The sequence below is a fragment of the Erpetoichthys calabaricus genome, chromosome 1 (assembly GCF_900747795.2).
Source record: "Erpetoichthys calabaricus chromosome 1, fErpCal1.3, whole genome shotgun sequence".
NCBI lineage: Eukaryota > Metazoa > Chordata > Cladistia > Polypteriformes > Polypteridae > Erpetoichthys > Erpetoichthys calabaricus.
This window is the reverse complement of record NC_041394.2, coordinates 184,546,583-184,561,566: the sequence shown is the minus strand read 5'-3', so window position 1 is coordinate 184,561,566 and position 14,984 is coordinate 184,546,583. Positions and strand designations below refer to the sequence as shown.

General features: G+C 36.1%; 1 protein-coding gene across 1 annotated transcript in view; it reads left to right on the top strand.

Annotated features, from left to right (window-relative positions):
* bscl2 (BSCL2 lipid droplet biogenesis associated, seipin) overlaps positions 1-14,739 on the top strand; it is a 40,507-nt gene extending 25,768 nt beyond the window's left edge. Inside the window, exons 7-11 of the mRNA XM_028809842.2 lie at positions 5,662-5,803; positions 8,182-8,260; positions 8,680-8,772; positions 8,862-8,954; positions 12,534-14,739. Coding sequence (XP_028665675.2) covers positions 5,662-5,803; positions 8,182-8,260; positions 8,680-8,772; positions 8,862-8,954; positions 12,534-12,580 — 454 coding nt within the window. The 3' untranslated portion in view covers positions 12,581-14,739. The remainder of the gene's footprint in view (positions 1-5,661; positions 5,804-8,181; positions 8,261-8,679; positions 8,773-8,861; positions 8,955-12,533) is intronic.
* The last annotated feature ends 245 nt before the right edge of the window (positions 14,740-14,984 follow it).

Below are 14,984 nucleotides of genomic sequence, written 5' to 3'. Positions count from 1 at the left end.
AGGAAAAAAATTAATTTAATCCATTTTGGAATAAGGCTGTAACATAACAAAATGTGGAAAAAGTGATGCGCTGCGAATACTTTCCGGATGCACTGTAACATCAGGAAAAAACTTGAACAGCAGATGCCACTATATAAGTTAACATTTAGATCTCGTAGCTTATATACAAACCTAAACATCTGTTTAAACATTTGAAACATCTATATGGAATGCATTTTAAAGTTTATCTATGTACGGTAAGTTGTCAATGTGCTATTCATAACATAAAAAGTATTGTTTGCTGAAAGGCATGCTACATAAGCATGTACATGATGTTTAAAGTATATATGCAGTTTTGTTTAGTTTTGAACTCACTTTGATGGCTTTGTCAGAGGTAGGATGGGGTTGGTTTGATGTCAGTTGTGTGGTCTCTTGGTTTCCCTAACACTTTCCTGGGATGTGTTGGAGGGGTTCTGAGTCCTGTGTTGTGCTTCTATGTACCGTGATGGTTGTGCTGATCACCACACTGCCCCTGCTCTGATGCAGTGGGTCTGGTTCTTTTGGTTCTGTGTTTGCCATTAATATAACTAAAATATCTGTCACATCTTGGAATGTTCAGAGCTTTATATATAATTAAAACTATTGTAAAATCAATTTTAAATAACATAGCTAAACCAGTGTAACAACGTTAAGACTGGTGAGATTTGCTTACATTTCCTTTTATTGGTTAAGATTCTTGCTGCTGCATTCTGAATTAGTTACATTTGATCATGTTTATTTGTAAGACTTTCACTTTTTTGATTTTTTTGCATGAGGAAATTACTACTCATCTATTCTGTAATGCTGAAAACGGCTCTTTGCTCTACCTCCGACATTTACTAGCCAAAACTTACAAAGAATTTTCTTCCATTTATATAAAATTGAAACCAATTTAAAGCTAACGCAATTAATAATAATTGTACTGTTCGGTGTCAAATGCTGTGCTCAAGTCCAAGAGAGAAAAAGAACAGCTATGTTGCTTGTGTCAGCGTTAACCCACACGCATAACCTTTTCAGTTTCTTTGCTGTCATTTGCTGCAAAACATGACAGAACTAGGGAGCTTCGCCCCCTGCTTACTTCGCTCGCCAACCCCTGGTGTTCGGTAACCCGAAATACATTGATGTATGTATGAGATATATTGGAGTGGAAAGGTGTAGATGACGAACAAAGGAAGTAAACAACCCATAGCATGGCACATTAGAAAGATATATTGGAATATTTCTTTATACACAACATTCGTAGTAAAGATGGTGTGTTGTCCTTGAATGCGTTTTCCTTGGTATGGAGTATCTACAACTTTAACTTTAATGTCAGATGAACGCCGAACTCTTGAGAAGGCTACATAAAGTTTTCCATGTCCAAGTACAAGCTCAGAGAGGTATATGCCAACTCTGTCCATGGTTTGTCCTTGGGATTTGTTGATCGTCATGGCAAATGCAGGTTTAATGGGAAATTGGCGCCGTTTAAGTGTAAAAGGTAATTCCAGGTAAGAACTTGGAACGTCAACTGTAGGAATCAAAACAGTATTGTTAGAATGTGATCTTGTAAGTACTTTTGTAGACTTAGCTAATGGGTGACTGTTTATGACTTCAGCGACGTTTCTCATTATCAGCTTTGTGTATTGCTTGTTTTCAGGAAGGGTCTGCCATTGCCAGCTGGTGGCCTGATATTTACCCCGGTAGATGCAAAAGCAAATGAACTATTGTAGGATCCAATGCAGTCCATAAAGTTTTTACTTTCGGGTACATTGTTAGTTAGAAGCTTCCGTAGATATTCAGGAAAGTCATCTAAAGGAGGCAGTCTAACCTGACCCTTTTGACAACAACGTGTAAACTCATCAGTTGTAGTGCCAGTTGTTTCTTCAGGGAAGTTAAGTAAATGACAATGACAGCAAATGATATTCATTAATCCTAATGAATGTTCATTAATAGTGGACTCATTACAGAATGCGTTGTCAGCTGATTGGCGGAATTGTTTAGCGGCTGTTTGTCGTTCCTTTCTTTGCCGTTTATGTATTGCCTCTGCTATTTGAGAGTCGCGTTGTAGGCGCCTGCGTTCATTAATTGTATTCAGGCGGGCTCGTTTCTGTATGTCTGTCAGTTGAGATGTTTCGTTTTGGAGCCGTGACTATACAGGCGGGCTCGTGTTTGTAGCCCCATTAGTCGAGCTCTCTCTTTTTGGAGCCGTGCCTGCTTTGCTTGCGGCATTTCAGACACGCGTTGTAGGCGCCTGCGTTCATTGATTTTATCCAGGTGGGCTCGTGTTTGTAGCTCCGTTAGTCGAACTGTTTGGTTTTGGAGCCGAGACAGTTTTGCTTCGAAGGTTTCAGACGCGCATTGTAGGCGCCCACGTTTAATGATTTTATCCATGCGGGCTCGTTTTTGTAGCTCCATTAGTTGAGCTGGATCGTTTTGGAGCCGTGACCGTGACTCCATTAGTTATCCGTTGTCTACCGTTAGTAATATGGATAATTGCACTTACTGTTACTACGGAGCGTTTTTTGTGGTTGTACTGTTTATAATGCATCACTGTAATGTGATTCACATATGCTATATGGTTTGGACGTGTGAGGATGCCGAACGTTTAATACGGAGACTTCATTTATTCTTATTACCCGGACCATGCTGTGTAGTGTGGACGTTTAGTTCAGAAGCGCGTTGTAGGCGCATGCGCCTTTCGTACTTTCTCGCGCCTTCCGTACTATCTTTGTGGACCTTTACGGACCCCGTAGTGTCTTCCGTTTGACTCTGGGGTGCAGTGCAGAATCTTCTTTTCTGTGTGCTGTAGGCGCTGCGCACTATGTCTCCTGCGTCCATCGCCGTGTACCTGGGTCCGTGCCTTCCGGTTTACCATTCTCGGTTAGTAATATGGAACTTATCTAGAATAGAGTTTTTATTAAAGTAATCCTTTAGCTGCTCTAAAACTACTTTTTCTAGAAGTTTTTTAAAAAAGCAGGTTGGAGATGACATCAAAAATTGTGAAAAACAGATATACAGTATCAAGATTTTTTTTTTTTTTTTTTAAGTAGAAGTTGAACTAACTTTAAGGACTCTAGGAAAACACTGGTATCTAATGAACTTTGAACTACTTCTACCACATTATCAACATGCCTATCAGAAACTTCTTTGAAAAAGCCTATTGAGACTAGATCAAGGACACAGATTGACAGTTCTAGCTGAGTGATTATTCTGTGAAGTTTAGGTAGAACTAATTTAGTGAATAATTCACAAAAACAAGAATGCCAAAGTCGACAGGGTTTGCTTTTGAGGGATATATTATACTACATTGTTGGTTTTTTTTTTGTTTTTTTTATCTTTTAAGAAATCCTCCAAAAGCCTCAGTTTTTTTTTTTTCTCTTGAAATTTTCAGGAGGCAGTTCCATGGATAGAAGTGTGTGTTAAATTAGCATTTACACTTTTAAAAAGTAGAATTGTCTGTCAGGTTTGACTAATATTTTGGATTTATTGATATGAGCCTTAATTATTTCGTAATGGACTGTTAGTATTATTTTCCTCCATTTTTGCTCATTCTTCCAACATTCTCTTTTAAGTTTAGATATTATTTCTTTATTTTTAATAGTGAAAGGTTTCTTAATGTTTTTATCAGGGGCTAGTCTAAGGCTCTCGTCTGAGCATTAAAATTCTCCACCTTACTGTAAACATAAGTAACTTTATTAGGATAAGCACTCAATTCAGACTGATGTAGGCAGCCAGTTACTTAACATTCAGAGTTGTCTACTCCTCCCTCTTTAAGTTGTCTCTTGAGATGTTGGCTACTCACCTGTGTTTCATTTCATAATACAAACCATCCTTATACGTCATATTATAACCCCATATTTTAGACATTTTCAAATCCATTTTGAAAAAAATGTCTGGATACAAAATTTATGAACTTCAGTATTTTTTAACAAAACCTCAGCCACACTTCCCATTCTACTACTTTTCAGCTTCTGTCCCTGTTAATGAGTGGTTCAAATATTTAGGCATTAACATGTTCTCATAAGTATTTGAGATCATCACTTAAGACTTCCACTGTGCATTTGTGGACATCTAGTCGTTTATACCAGGATGGCAGAATATTTCCTTGGCTTTTTGGTCCTGTCTAGCCATATTCAAAATGTTCTTTGATTCTGTTATTCATTTCTTTTCGCTACATGTCAGTGGTCTGGTCTTTGCTGTTTGGGTTTATTATTTCTTACATAGATATTTCTTGTCATTACTTAATGATCATTTTTGATTATATTAATAGTAATTTGATCACAAAAAATACATCACTGCATGAGCAAATGACACTTTCAGTTTTGTACCAAAAGTCTTAGAAGACACCCATCATTTGTGATGACGCACTGTCTCCATGAACACAGAAGAGGAATAAACTGGGAAAGACTTAGTAGCAGCCAATAAGAATGATTGTTGCAACTTTAAAAAGCAATATGAGCAACCTCCGCAGTAGCTCTAACTGTATGAGTATGCCATTTGAATAGGAGTCTTAGTCATGATTTGAATGCAGAGACAGATTGGTCTTTTAATGTTCTAACCATGGTGGCATATCCTTTATCAGAAAAGAATAGAATATCGCTTATAACATGCATTAAAGCAGTTTCTTTGTCAGGGTAAGGGCCAGATTGTAAATAATTTTGAGAGAGGATTCAAGATGTATGGTTAACAATTTTCTTTAAATTTTCAGAAAGTAAAGGCAAATTGGAAATTGACCAGTAATTGTTAAAAAGACTCTGGCGACCATTTATTTTCTTTAGTTGAGGTCTTTAATTGAGATCAGAGTGGTGGCTCCGAGGCAAAGGATCTTCACTGATATCTGGAAGGCTGCTGGTTCAAATCCCACTACTGCCAGAAGAGATCCCACTCCGTTGGGCCCTTGAGCAAGACCATTAAACTGAAAATTGCTCCAGGGGTGGCACTGTACAGTGACTGACCCTGTGCTCTGACCTCCAAAGGTCATGTGAAAAGACAATTTCCCCTTGGGGATTAATACAGTGCAACAAATACCAAAAATAAATAAATAAATAAAGGTATTTTGACAAAATCAGAGATAATAGCATTTAATTATTGTTTGTACAACTAGTGTAAATTGCTTTTTGTAAAAACTAGCTGAGTATAAAGAAATGGAATTAGGTTTTATATTAGGAATCAAATGTTCTTATTTAAATTATCCTAAGCTGATAAGTGTAAGTAGTGCCATAATGCAATAGTATACTACTGGATCTCTAAGTGAATTGTTCAGTCTTTGATATTTTTATCTTGCTTCTGTACAGCAAGTCATACGAATGGTATAGTGGTCAGCGCTGCTGCTTTACAGATCTCTAACATACATCCCACCACAAGTTTATTTCGTGCTTCATAGGTATAACCATGTGTTTGGGTCAGCTTACTGTTAAGAATGTCTAATTATCATTTGTAAATATATGTGTACCAAACTCAAATTTAACGTCATAGTTTTTGCTTTAAATTTTATTTTTGGGCAAATACTATAATATAGAAATGTTAAAAATAAGGTGTATGTTTTGGTCATAATCCATTAACAAGATACAAGTACAATGGTGTGTGACAGTTCAGAAATATAAATACGACTTAAACTTTTGGTTATCTCTATATTAATTTTTTTTGTTGTTTGTTTGTTTTTAGGTACCTGCTGTACAATTTCCCAGTCACCTCTGCTGTTATTGGTGTGGCCAGTAACTTTATCTTCCTTACTGTCATCGTCTTATTCAGCTACCTTCAGTTCATGTGGGGAGGAATCTGGCCACTGGAGCAGCGTAGGGCACAGGTGAGTTATCAATGGCAAAAGTGAAACTTGAAACAAAAACTTACTTATCTGAAAATCTTAAAGTAACCATTGGACTCTTTTTGGTCTTGTATAGGTATTCAAGGTATCTTTCTTTTTGAAATAGGAGCAAGAGTTTAAAAGTGTAAAGGCTATAAATGGATTTTTATTTAAGGATGAACCATTATAGTCAGTGAAAAGAAAGACAAAGTAAAAAAAAAATACTATATTGCTCTAAAGAATAGGCAAAACATATAAGAAAATACAAGGCAGCACAATTAACACATTGCACAGCTATGTGAATCTATTATTAAGTAATAGTGTTTAAACTGTAAATTTGTACCTGACAATCAGGAATAAAATAAAATATGTAAAGTTTTTCTTTTTACAAAAACTTAGTTCTCCAAGTTCATATTATGGCAAGTAATCATTGTACACACGCTTTGACAAGATTTAGAAGCACTCGTTTGTCTTGAAGAAAGTGTTTTAGACTTCTTTGAACCATCTTTTATGCTGTCTATAGTTTTTATTAATAAAACTTACAATTACAGTGAAACTCAGTTATAGTGAGTTTGACGGGACCAACACTATTTGCTCGTTATAAGTGGAATTTGCTATAACCAGGAAGTGCGAATTTGACAAAAACTATCTCAGTCTGTTAAAGTAATAGTGATTTATTGAAAAAAATATACATTTAGCCCATAATGAAAACATACAATAAGTACAATATACTGTTTTCTAAGAAAGTCCAAAATACTTTTTTGTTGTAAACATTGTAATCTACAGACAGTCACGCAGTTTGTATCTTAATGCATCCAACGCTTATTTTTTCGGGTCAGTCCCTTGTTAAAATGCCATCAATCTATTGCAGCCGTTTTCAGCATCAAACAATGTTGGTAAACTGCGTTCTGGTAAATCCAGTATGCCAGCAGCGTCTTCCTCCTTGTCATCTTCATCGTCATCTTCTTTTTGAAGCAACGCGTTTTTGATTTCGTTTTCAGTAGGAATTCCGCTAGTAAACAATTCGTCATCCACATTGTTCCAGGCAATAGATAAGAAATTTATTGCATATTGAAATTTATTCCTCGATGAACCACGTAGTTTATATTTTTGCAAATGCGTACAGCTTTTTTTTTTTTTTTACATTTCATTGGTCTCCATTTGCAGTTCCACAGTTGCAGATTAATCGGGTATATAATTGACGGTAGTGTCATGATTTGGAATCAGAACCATAGCAACAGAGGGTGTAATGCCTCCTACAAGCTTCACAATCCAGGGTAGGCCTCCTCTGCCTGCCTAGAATAGGCCTTGTTCCAAATAGCTTTAAACCCCAACTTTATTATCCTGCTTTAACCTCTGCATGTTTAAAGGGTCTATAGCTTTCTCAAAGTACCTCTGAAGGAAAAAGAAAATCTTTGGCTTGAGGAAACAGTCCACCAAATAATCTTTATTAATGTAAATATTTTTGAGAAATAAAACAAAATGCTTAAAAGGAACACAAAAGGAGTTTTCTAAAAGGCAGTCCTAAGTGAACAAGTTAGAATTTCAAGATACAGAGCAAAAGGGAGATCATAATTAGTAAATCTAACTAAAAACCCAATGCTCACAATGACTCCACAAGACTTAAGTGCACCACTCCTGAATTCTCCCTTTCACTCTAGCCTAAATAGCCAGAGGGGAGTCTCAAGAATAGTGATGTAGGGGTCGCCTCAGCCCTTGGGTTACCACCCACAAAGCAACAAGGATTATGAAAGAACATCACTCAACACATACAAACACAGTATTTACAAATTATATCATCAAGGAAATATTTTTACGTAAAATAAATCAAGAAATGGAAATAAGTAAACATAATAATAAAAAAATCACAAAAAAGGAACAAAAAAACAAAAATATGAAATACATCAAAAATCAACACATGCCAGGGCAATAACCCTGGCTAAACCATAACAGATAGATTGATATACCAATCTTTGGAGTGTGGGAGTAAACTGGACTGCATGGAGAAAAACCACATGAAGAACTGTTACACAGTTTTGAATACAGGACTTTTGGAGCTGTGAGACCACAGTGCTTGCAATCCTATTTTTGTAAAAATTGATCTATTTGTATGGAATGTTGATTACAATAAAATCAAAAATTGCACATATAAAGGAAAATTTTGGTATAGCCCCACTATATAGCCCCACTAGAATTTTTATACCTGAAACACTTTAAGTAATTGCATTTTGGCCTAAACCTGTTTGTAAAAGGAATGCATTTTGTTCAAATTCTGCTGAAATTGTTAATTTGTTTGTCAAGCTGACCTGAATCAAACCAATCAAGTATACCAGTTCAGAAGCATAACTCTGCATCCTTCTGATTTTTTTTTTTGGGCATAGATGAGTACTGCCGAGAGGTTGCAACAGCAGCAGAGAAGAGGAGATGACAGACATAGGACAGAGCCATCAAGAAACCGCAGTGAGTGTTGCATATAGTCAGGGTCTCCTGTATATGTAATTTGCTAACTTCTTTGATAAGACTTTTGTGAAAAATGCCCTATTTAGAAACCTAGAGCATTATTTTATTATACTGATCAGTTTTGTTAGTTCAGTTCATTTATTTTATAAGCACTGTTATGTTGATGTCAATACTGGCTATAGTGCCAAGAGGCACTGTGGTGTAGAAGGGTCATGTTTTGCTTGTTTTTCCCTAGATACAATTTCATTTTCTAAGATAAAATAAAAGTCATTTGGTGATTAACCTCATTAGGCTGTTTTATGCTGAAAAGAACAAATCATTAACACAATGTTACTCAGTTAATGTAATTATTACTGAAATGTGTGGCACAGTGTTGTTGAATGGATACATTTAGTATAATTATAACTGTAATGTTTTAGCTCGTGTCTGTGAAATTGGCACAAGTGAGGCTGCCTCACAACTTGATGAAGGGTGTCTTGAGCCATCTATCCAGGATCAAGTTAATGAAGCAGGTAGGATTTTTTTATAGTTTTCTGTTGTTTGTTTAATTTTTATGTTGCTGTGTAAGACCTGATTAAATAATATTTTACATTCTTTTCAGAAAAAACTGATGCTGAAAATGAAGATGTACCTGAAACTATTAGTTCCCTTATAGAATCACATAACATGAATGATCATGAAAATGACAGTTCAGGTAATTAGAACCAAAGTCATACCAATAACATAACAGCAAGTGTCACTGAGATATATATGCTTCTTTCTTGAAAAATTCAAGATTTTGAGTCTTTCGTCCCACACACAGCCTGTACTATTGTCCCTGAACTGATGTCAGGACATCTGGGGTTAACACCAAAATTCCTTACAAGGCAGTTTGGTGCATAGTTTGTGAAATAACAAAGGTCAAATTTTTAAATAAGTAAAATGATTTGTTGGATTTATTACATACTTTGTGATTTCCATTCATTTGAATTTTCCCATTCTGTTTTTTCCATAACTCAATAATATTTTTAATTAAGCTGAAAATTTGGCACGTAGATGAATGACACAGTTGTCATTGAACAATCAAAATCTTGATTCTTGTGACATATTCCAGGTCTTGAAATTTTACGTTTAGGAAATAGTACAGTGCTGGAGTACTTCTTTATTGCTTAAGAGAGATGGTGTGTATACCATTTATAGTGGTCCATCAGTAGAGCACCCAATAAATGAACAATGAAAGGTTTTATTTTTGAAACCAGGAATCTACAGTGCTTTGTCCCAATGTCATTGGCATTTGTATGATATGAGGAAAGCATTGCTGTGCTTACCTTAAACTGCAGGCTGCAGATCGTCTCATTGCTACATGATCATGTCAGGTTTGCTGCCTTTAAGGTCAAAGGTGATATTGTGTATTTAAACATGGACAGCTAATGGTGCGCAACTGAATAACCATCCCTTTAATTTTAGGCATGCATATCAGTAACCAAGGATATCTCTACTCATTTTTATACTAATGCTTGATCAGCTGATTACTACACAATAAGTACCCAAAACAAAGGGTATTTACAAATACATATACAGTTGTGCTTGAAAGTTTGTGAACCCTTTAGAATTTTCTATATTTCTGCATAAATATGACCTAAAACATCATCAGATTTTCACTCAAGTCCTAAAAGTAGATAAAAATAATAATAATAATACATTTTATTTATATAGCGCCTTTCCCATGCTCAACAAACAAATGAGACAAAAATATTATACTTGGTCATTTATTTATTGAGGAAAATGATTGAATATTACATATTTGTGAGTGGTAAAAGTATGTGAACCTTTGCTTTCAGTATCTGGTGTGACCCCCCCCCCCCCCCCCCCCCCCCCCCCCCCCCCCCCCCCCCCCCCCCCCCTTTGCAGCAATAACTGCAACTAAACGTTTCCGGTAACTGTCGATCAGTCCTGCACACCGGCTTGGAGGAATTTTAGCCCATTCCTCCGTACAGAACAGCTTCAACTCTGGGATGTTGGTGGGTTTCCTCACATTATCTGCTCGCTTCGGGTCCTTCCACAACATTTCGATTGGATTAAGGTCAGGACTTTGACTTGGTCATTCCAAAACATTACTCTTCTTTATTCTTCTTTAACCATTCTTTGGTAGAACGACTTGTGTGCTTAGGGTCGTTGTCTTGCTGCATGACCCACCTTCTCTTGAGATTCAGTTCATGGACAGATGTCCTGACATTTTCCTTTAGAATTCTCCGATATAATTCAGAATTCATTGTTCCATCAATGAAGGCAAGCCGTCCTGGCCCAGATGCAGCAAAACAGGCCCAAACCATGATACTACCATCACCATGTTTCACAGATGGGATAAGGTTCTTATGCTGGAATGCAGTGTTTTCCTTTCTCCAAACATAACGCTTTTCATTTAAACCAAAAAGTTCTATTTTGGTCTCATCCGTCCACAAAACATTCTTCCAATAGCCTTCTGGTTTGTCCACGTGATCTTTAGCAAACTGCAGACGAGCAGCAATGATTTTTTTTGGAGAGCAGTGGCTTTCTCCTTGCAACTCTGCCATGCACACCATTGTTGTTCAGTGTTCTCCTGATGGTGGACTCATGAACATGAACATTAGCCAATGTGAGAGAGGCCTTCAGTTGCTTAGAAGTTACCCTGGAGTCCTTTGTGACCTCGTCGACTATTACACACGTTGCTCTTGGAGTGATCTTTGTTGGTCTACCACTCCTGTGGAGGGTAACAATGGTCTTGAATTTCCTCCATTTGTACACAATCTGTCTGACTGTGGATTGGTGGAGTCCAAACTCTTTAGAGATGGGTTTTGTAACCTTTTCCAGCCTGATGAGCATCAACAACTCTTTTTCTGAGGTCCTCAGAAATCTCCTTTGTTCGTGCCATGATACACTTCCACAAACATGTGTTGTGAAGAGCAGACTTTGATGGATCTCTGTTCTTTAAATAACACAGGGTGCCCACTCACACCTGATTGTCATCCCATTGATTGAAAACACCTGACTCTAATTTCACCTTCAAACTAACTGCTAATCCTAGAGGTTCACATACTTTTCCCACTCACAAATATGTAATATTCGATCATTTTCCTCAATAAATAAATGACCAAATATAATATTTTTGTCTCCTTTGTTTAACTGGTTTCTCTTTATCTACTTTTAGGACTTGAGTGAAAATCTGATGATGTTTTAGGTCATATTTATGCAGAAATATAGAAAATTCTAAAGGGTTCACAAATTTTCAAGCACAACTGTATTTAATGGTTATTTTAATTGTGGGTTCATCCTTTTAATGTGAACTTTCTTTTAGTTACCAGTTGGGTGAATGTTGTTTTGTGAATTTTATGGGATCACGATCAGATCATAGTTTGCATTAAGTGCAAGAGATATTGAGAATACCATGACGGCATTGAGTCTACATACTCCGAATATCCATTTGAGCAGTCTCACTCAACAAATTTAAGAGGCACGTAAAAAGAATGTTCTCTTGTACATGTGACACAGTTAGGAACTCACAGTGAACCTTACAGCTTCATAAATATTTATCAAAAGTATATTGTGAATAAGATCACAACTACCTTTTCTCGTGTTCTTTATAGAATACACCCACTGGCTACCCTTAGGTGGCAATGTGACCAGCTATACAGTTTATGAGAAATGGCAGCATTACCACTTTAATTAAGGAAACACCTCAACATCAGTTTATGTGAATATCCTATATGTTACAGTGACACATACAAATCCAGAATTATACGATAATTACATCATCACTAAATTTTATAATCTGATTGTTTTTTCCATTGATTGTTCTGACTGTATAGTTTATGGTGTTGTTATACTAAAATAAATGCATATTAAATTTTTGGATATTCAGTACTTGCAGTAAACTTCAGCACAGTTAACAGAACAACAAACCACCAGTGGATGTTGTTCCCAGTTAATTAGTTCTGCACATTAGAATTACTACTTTTAGTAATCTCATCACTTGCATATTGGGAAATCACACTGTTAAATACATCTCTTGTATTTATATTGCTGTATAATCTGAGACAGTAATTCATATTTTGTATTCTGATTACATTACTTGAAATTGTATAGTGTTATACAGTATGTATTTTTTCCAGATGTGTCTTGAAATAGTAATGGAACAGGATTTGGATTTAATTATAACTGTACTGATTGAAGTTGTACTTTATACAATTCATACTGCACCATTTTGCCTCTAGTTTCTCAATGACTATTGTTTTAATTAATATGTTCCTTTTTTAAGCTATAGAATCTTCCTCTGAAGAACCCCCCTGTTATGCTGGATTCTAGCCTCTTGGAAGAAGAGAATGAAGAGTCTCCAACATATACCACAGATACAATGCAAATCCCAGCACCAGAGTCTTCTCTTTTAAGGCATCGGCATGGACCCTGCATGAGCTCATAAACTTGGTGCCATATGGAGCCATAAATAACACTATTTTGTCTGGCCTGCACACTTTTTTCTTTTCCCCTTTATGTATTTTGCTACTTAACAGCAATTTGTTGAGACTGTGTAGTGCCTAACTGCAACTGTATCTGGAAAAGGAGAATGTGGGGCCCAGTTGAAGCCACTGAGAGACATTGTACTTCCACTGTTAAGTATGTAGAGATTGGTTCCTTGAGCTCTCCTTACTGGTTAGGTAACATTATCTTAGTGAAATCTCATTTTGGCAAAGTTAAAGGTATTGCATGAAAGAGTCTATGCACTTAAGGGGAGATAAGAAGTAGAAATTGAAATGGCCTGTAGATGGCAGTGCTGCTGTTCTGTTGATTTGTGTGAAGAAAATGCTTTGCATGTGTGCTGCCTTTAGTGAAGTGGTGGCTAGCTTAGAGCGAGAGCTTCGTTTTGTGCCTTTCTTTGCTGGACTGAGCACAACTGGACCTGAGCTGTAAATAAGAAGTATATGGACAACTTAAGTAGAGTGTAACCACTGAATGTAGTTTCCTTACTGATCACGAAATACTTGAAAACACCTGTAGGCTGAAATTTGTCTTACAGAAATCCAAGGACCACAGCAGATTGTGCAAAGGAGCATTTTGTGTATTTACTTCTGACTATTTGAGCAGTGTGGTCAGTCAGAATTGTGGAAAAGTGCATTTGATTTCACACGGACTTAGTAAAGTTGAATTGTGCCATTTAGACCAATAGAACCGTTTTTTATTCAAAATCTTTTTTTGCCGAAGACTTTTATTTTTTTATTTACATATCCAGTATTAACTGATCACAATGAGGATCTAGTTTAACACTCCACCAGTCTAAGATTCTTTATATACTCACAGCTATCACCAGTCATTAAAGTGGAGCAGAAGAGCAGTGCCTTGAGCCCAGATTTCATTTTGCCTGTAAATGGTGGAAAAAGCCATTTTAAGTTACTTTTTTTTTTAATATAATTGTTCATAATTCCTGTTTTATAGTATGAAAAAATAAATGCTCATCAAAGTTTTGGAAACAGTTATAACTCATTAGGCTGCAATCATTCTTTTAATGTTGTACATGTAGATATTCTGTACCAGGGCCTCCAGCTCACAAATATCCCTTATAGTTGCATATCCTAAAGGAGAAGACACTACTTGGTCTCTCCAGTAAAAAGTATTTTGTTCTTGTCCTGTTATTTCTTTTCAAGGAACATCATGTCAATTTTAAGAGCTTAAATAATTCCAGTGTTGTGTAGTGCAAAGTATGGGCACTGCCCAGAGGACTGGTGGCCTTTACATGAAGCTGCCTTTGTAGATTCCCATATATAAACTTCACAGAAGAATCATTGCAGATGCTATTGTGGGATTTGATTGCTTACTAGTGACCAGGGCAAAGTTGTTACGTCGTTTCTTTTGTGTATTGCTTATGTTTTTCTCTTTAAGAAAGTTTATATGTGTATGTGTTTGAAACTAAATTTTGAATTAATTATATGTGCTAAAAAAGTAAGGTATCCCTTTGTAAAGATCACAGTTGAAATTTATATGTTCATTTTAACCTTGCCACTTTAACTCTGTTGTAGACATTGCACCTGATTTTATTTTCTAGAGACAGTTTGTTTTGTCTTCTAAATGTGACAGACGTCAGACTTAGTAAGTAGATACAGGGATGATGCATCAACTGTCGGTGTCCTTATGGGTTTTTCCTAAACCACAACTAAGTGTATGGCTACTGCTGAAATAGTACCTAATGGTGAACAGTCAAATCTGCAGCTATTTGTGGTGGCAAATAGTATGTAAAATGATGCAAACCATGAACTGAATGTCTATAAAAACAACGCAAAAAGTGCACTACAAGTGATCTTAAGCCTGTTTTGTATTAATATAACTTACATTTTAAACCCTAAAAATTAATGTAGTCTTCTGAATAGTTACACAGGCCACATCTAATTCAGCACTAACAATGGCTGCTGCAATCACTGATCTTGTAATTTAAGATGAATGGTGTAGGTAAATAAAAATAAAAAAAAGGGAAATTGGTGATTATTTCATTTTTTATATTGTTTTGTCAAAATGTCCATCTGCAAGGTCTATGATAACTGGACATTTAAGTCAGCCATACCAAATACTTAAACAGGTTTCCATGTGGCAAGTATGATATTGTGAATTTCCCCTTGGGATTAATAAAGTATCCATCTATCTATCTATCTATCTATCTATCTATCTATCTATCTATCTATCTATCTATCTATCTATCTATTGGTGGTATAGATGGATGTCT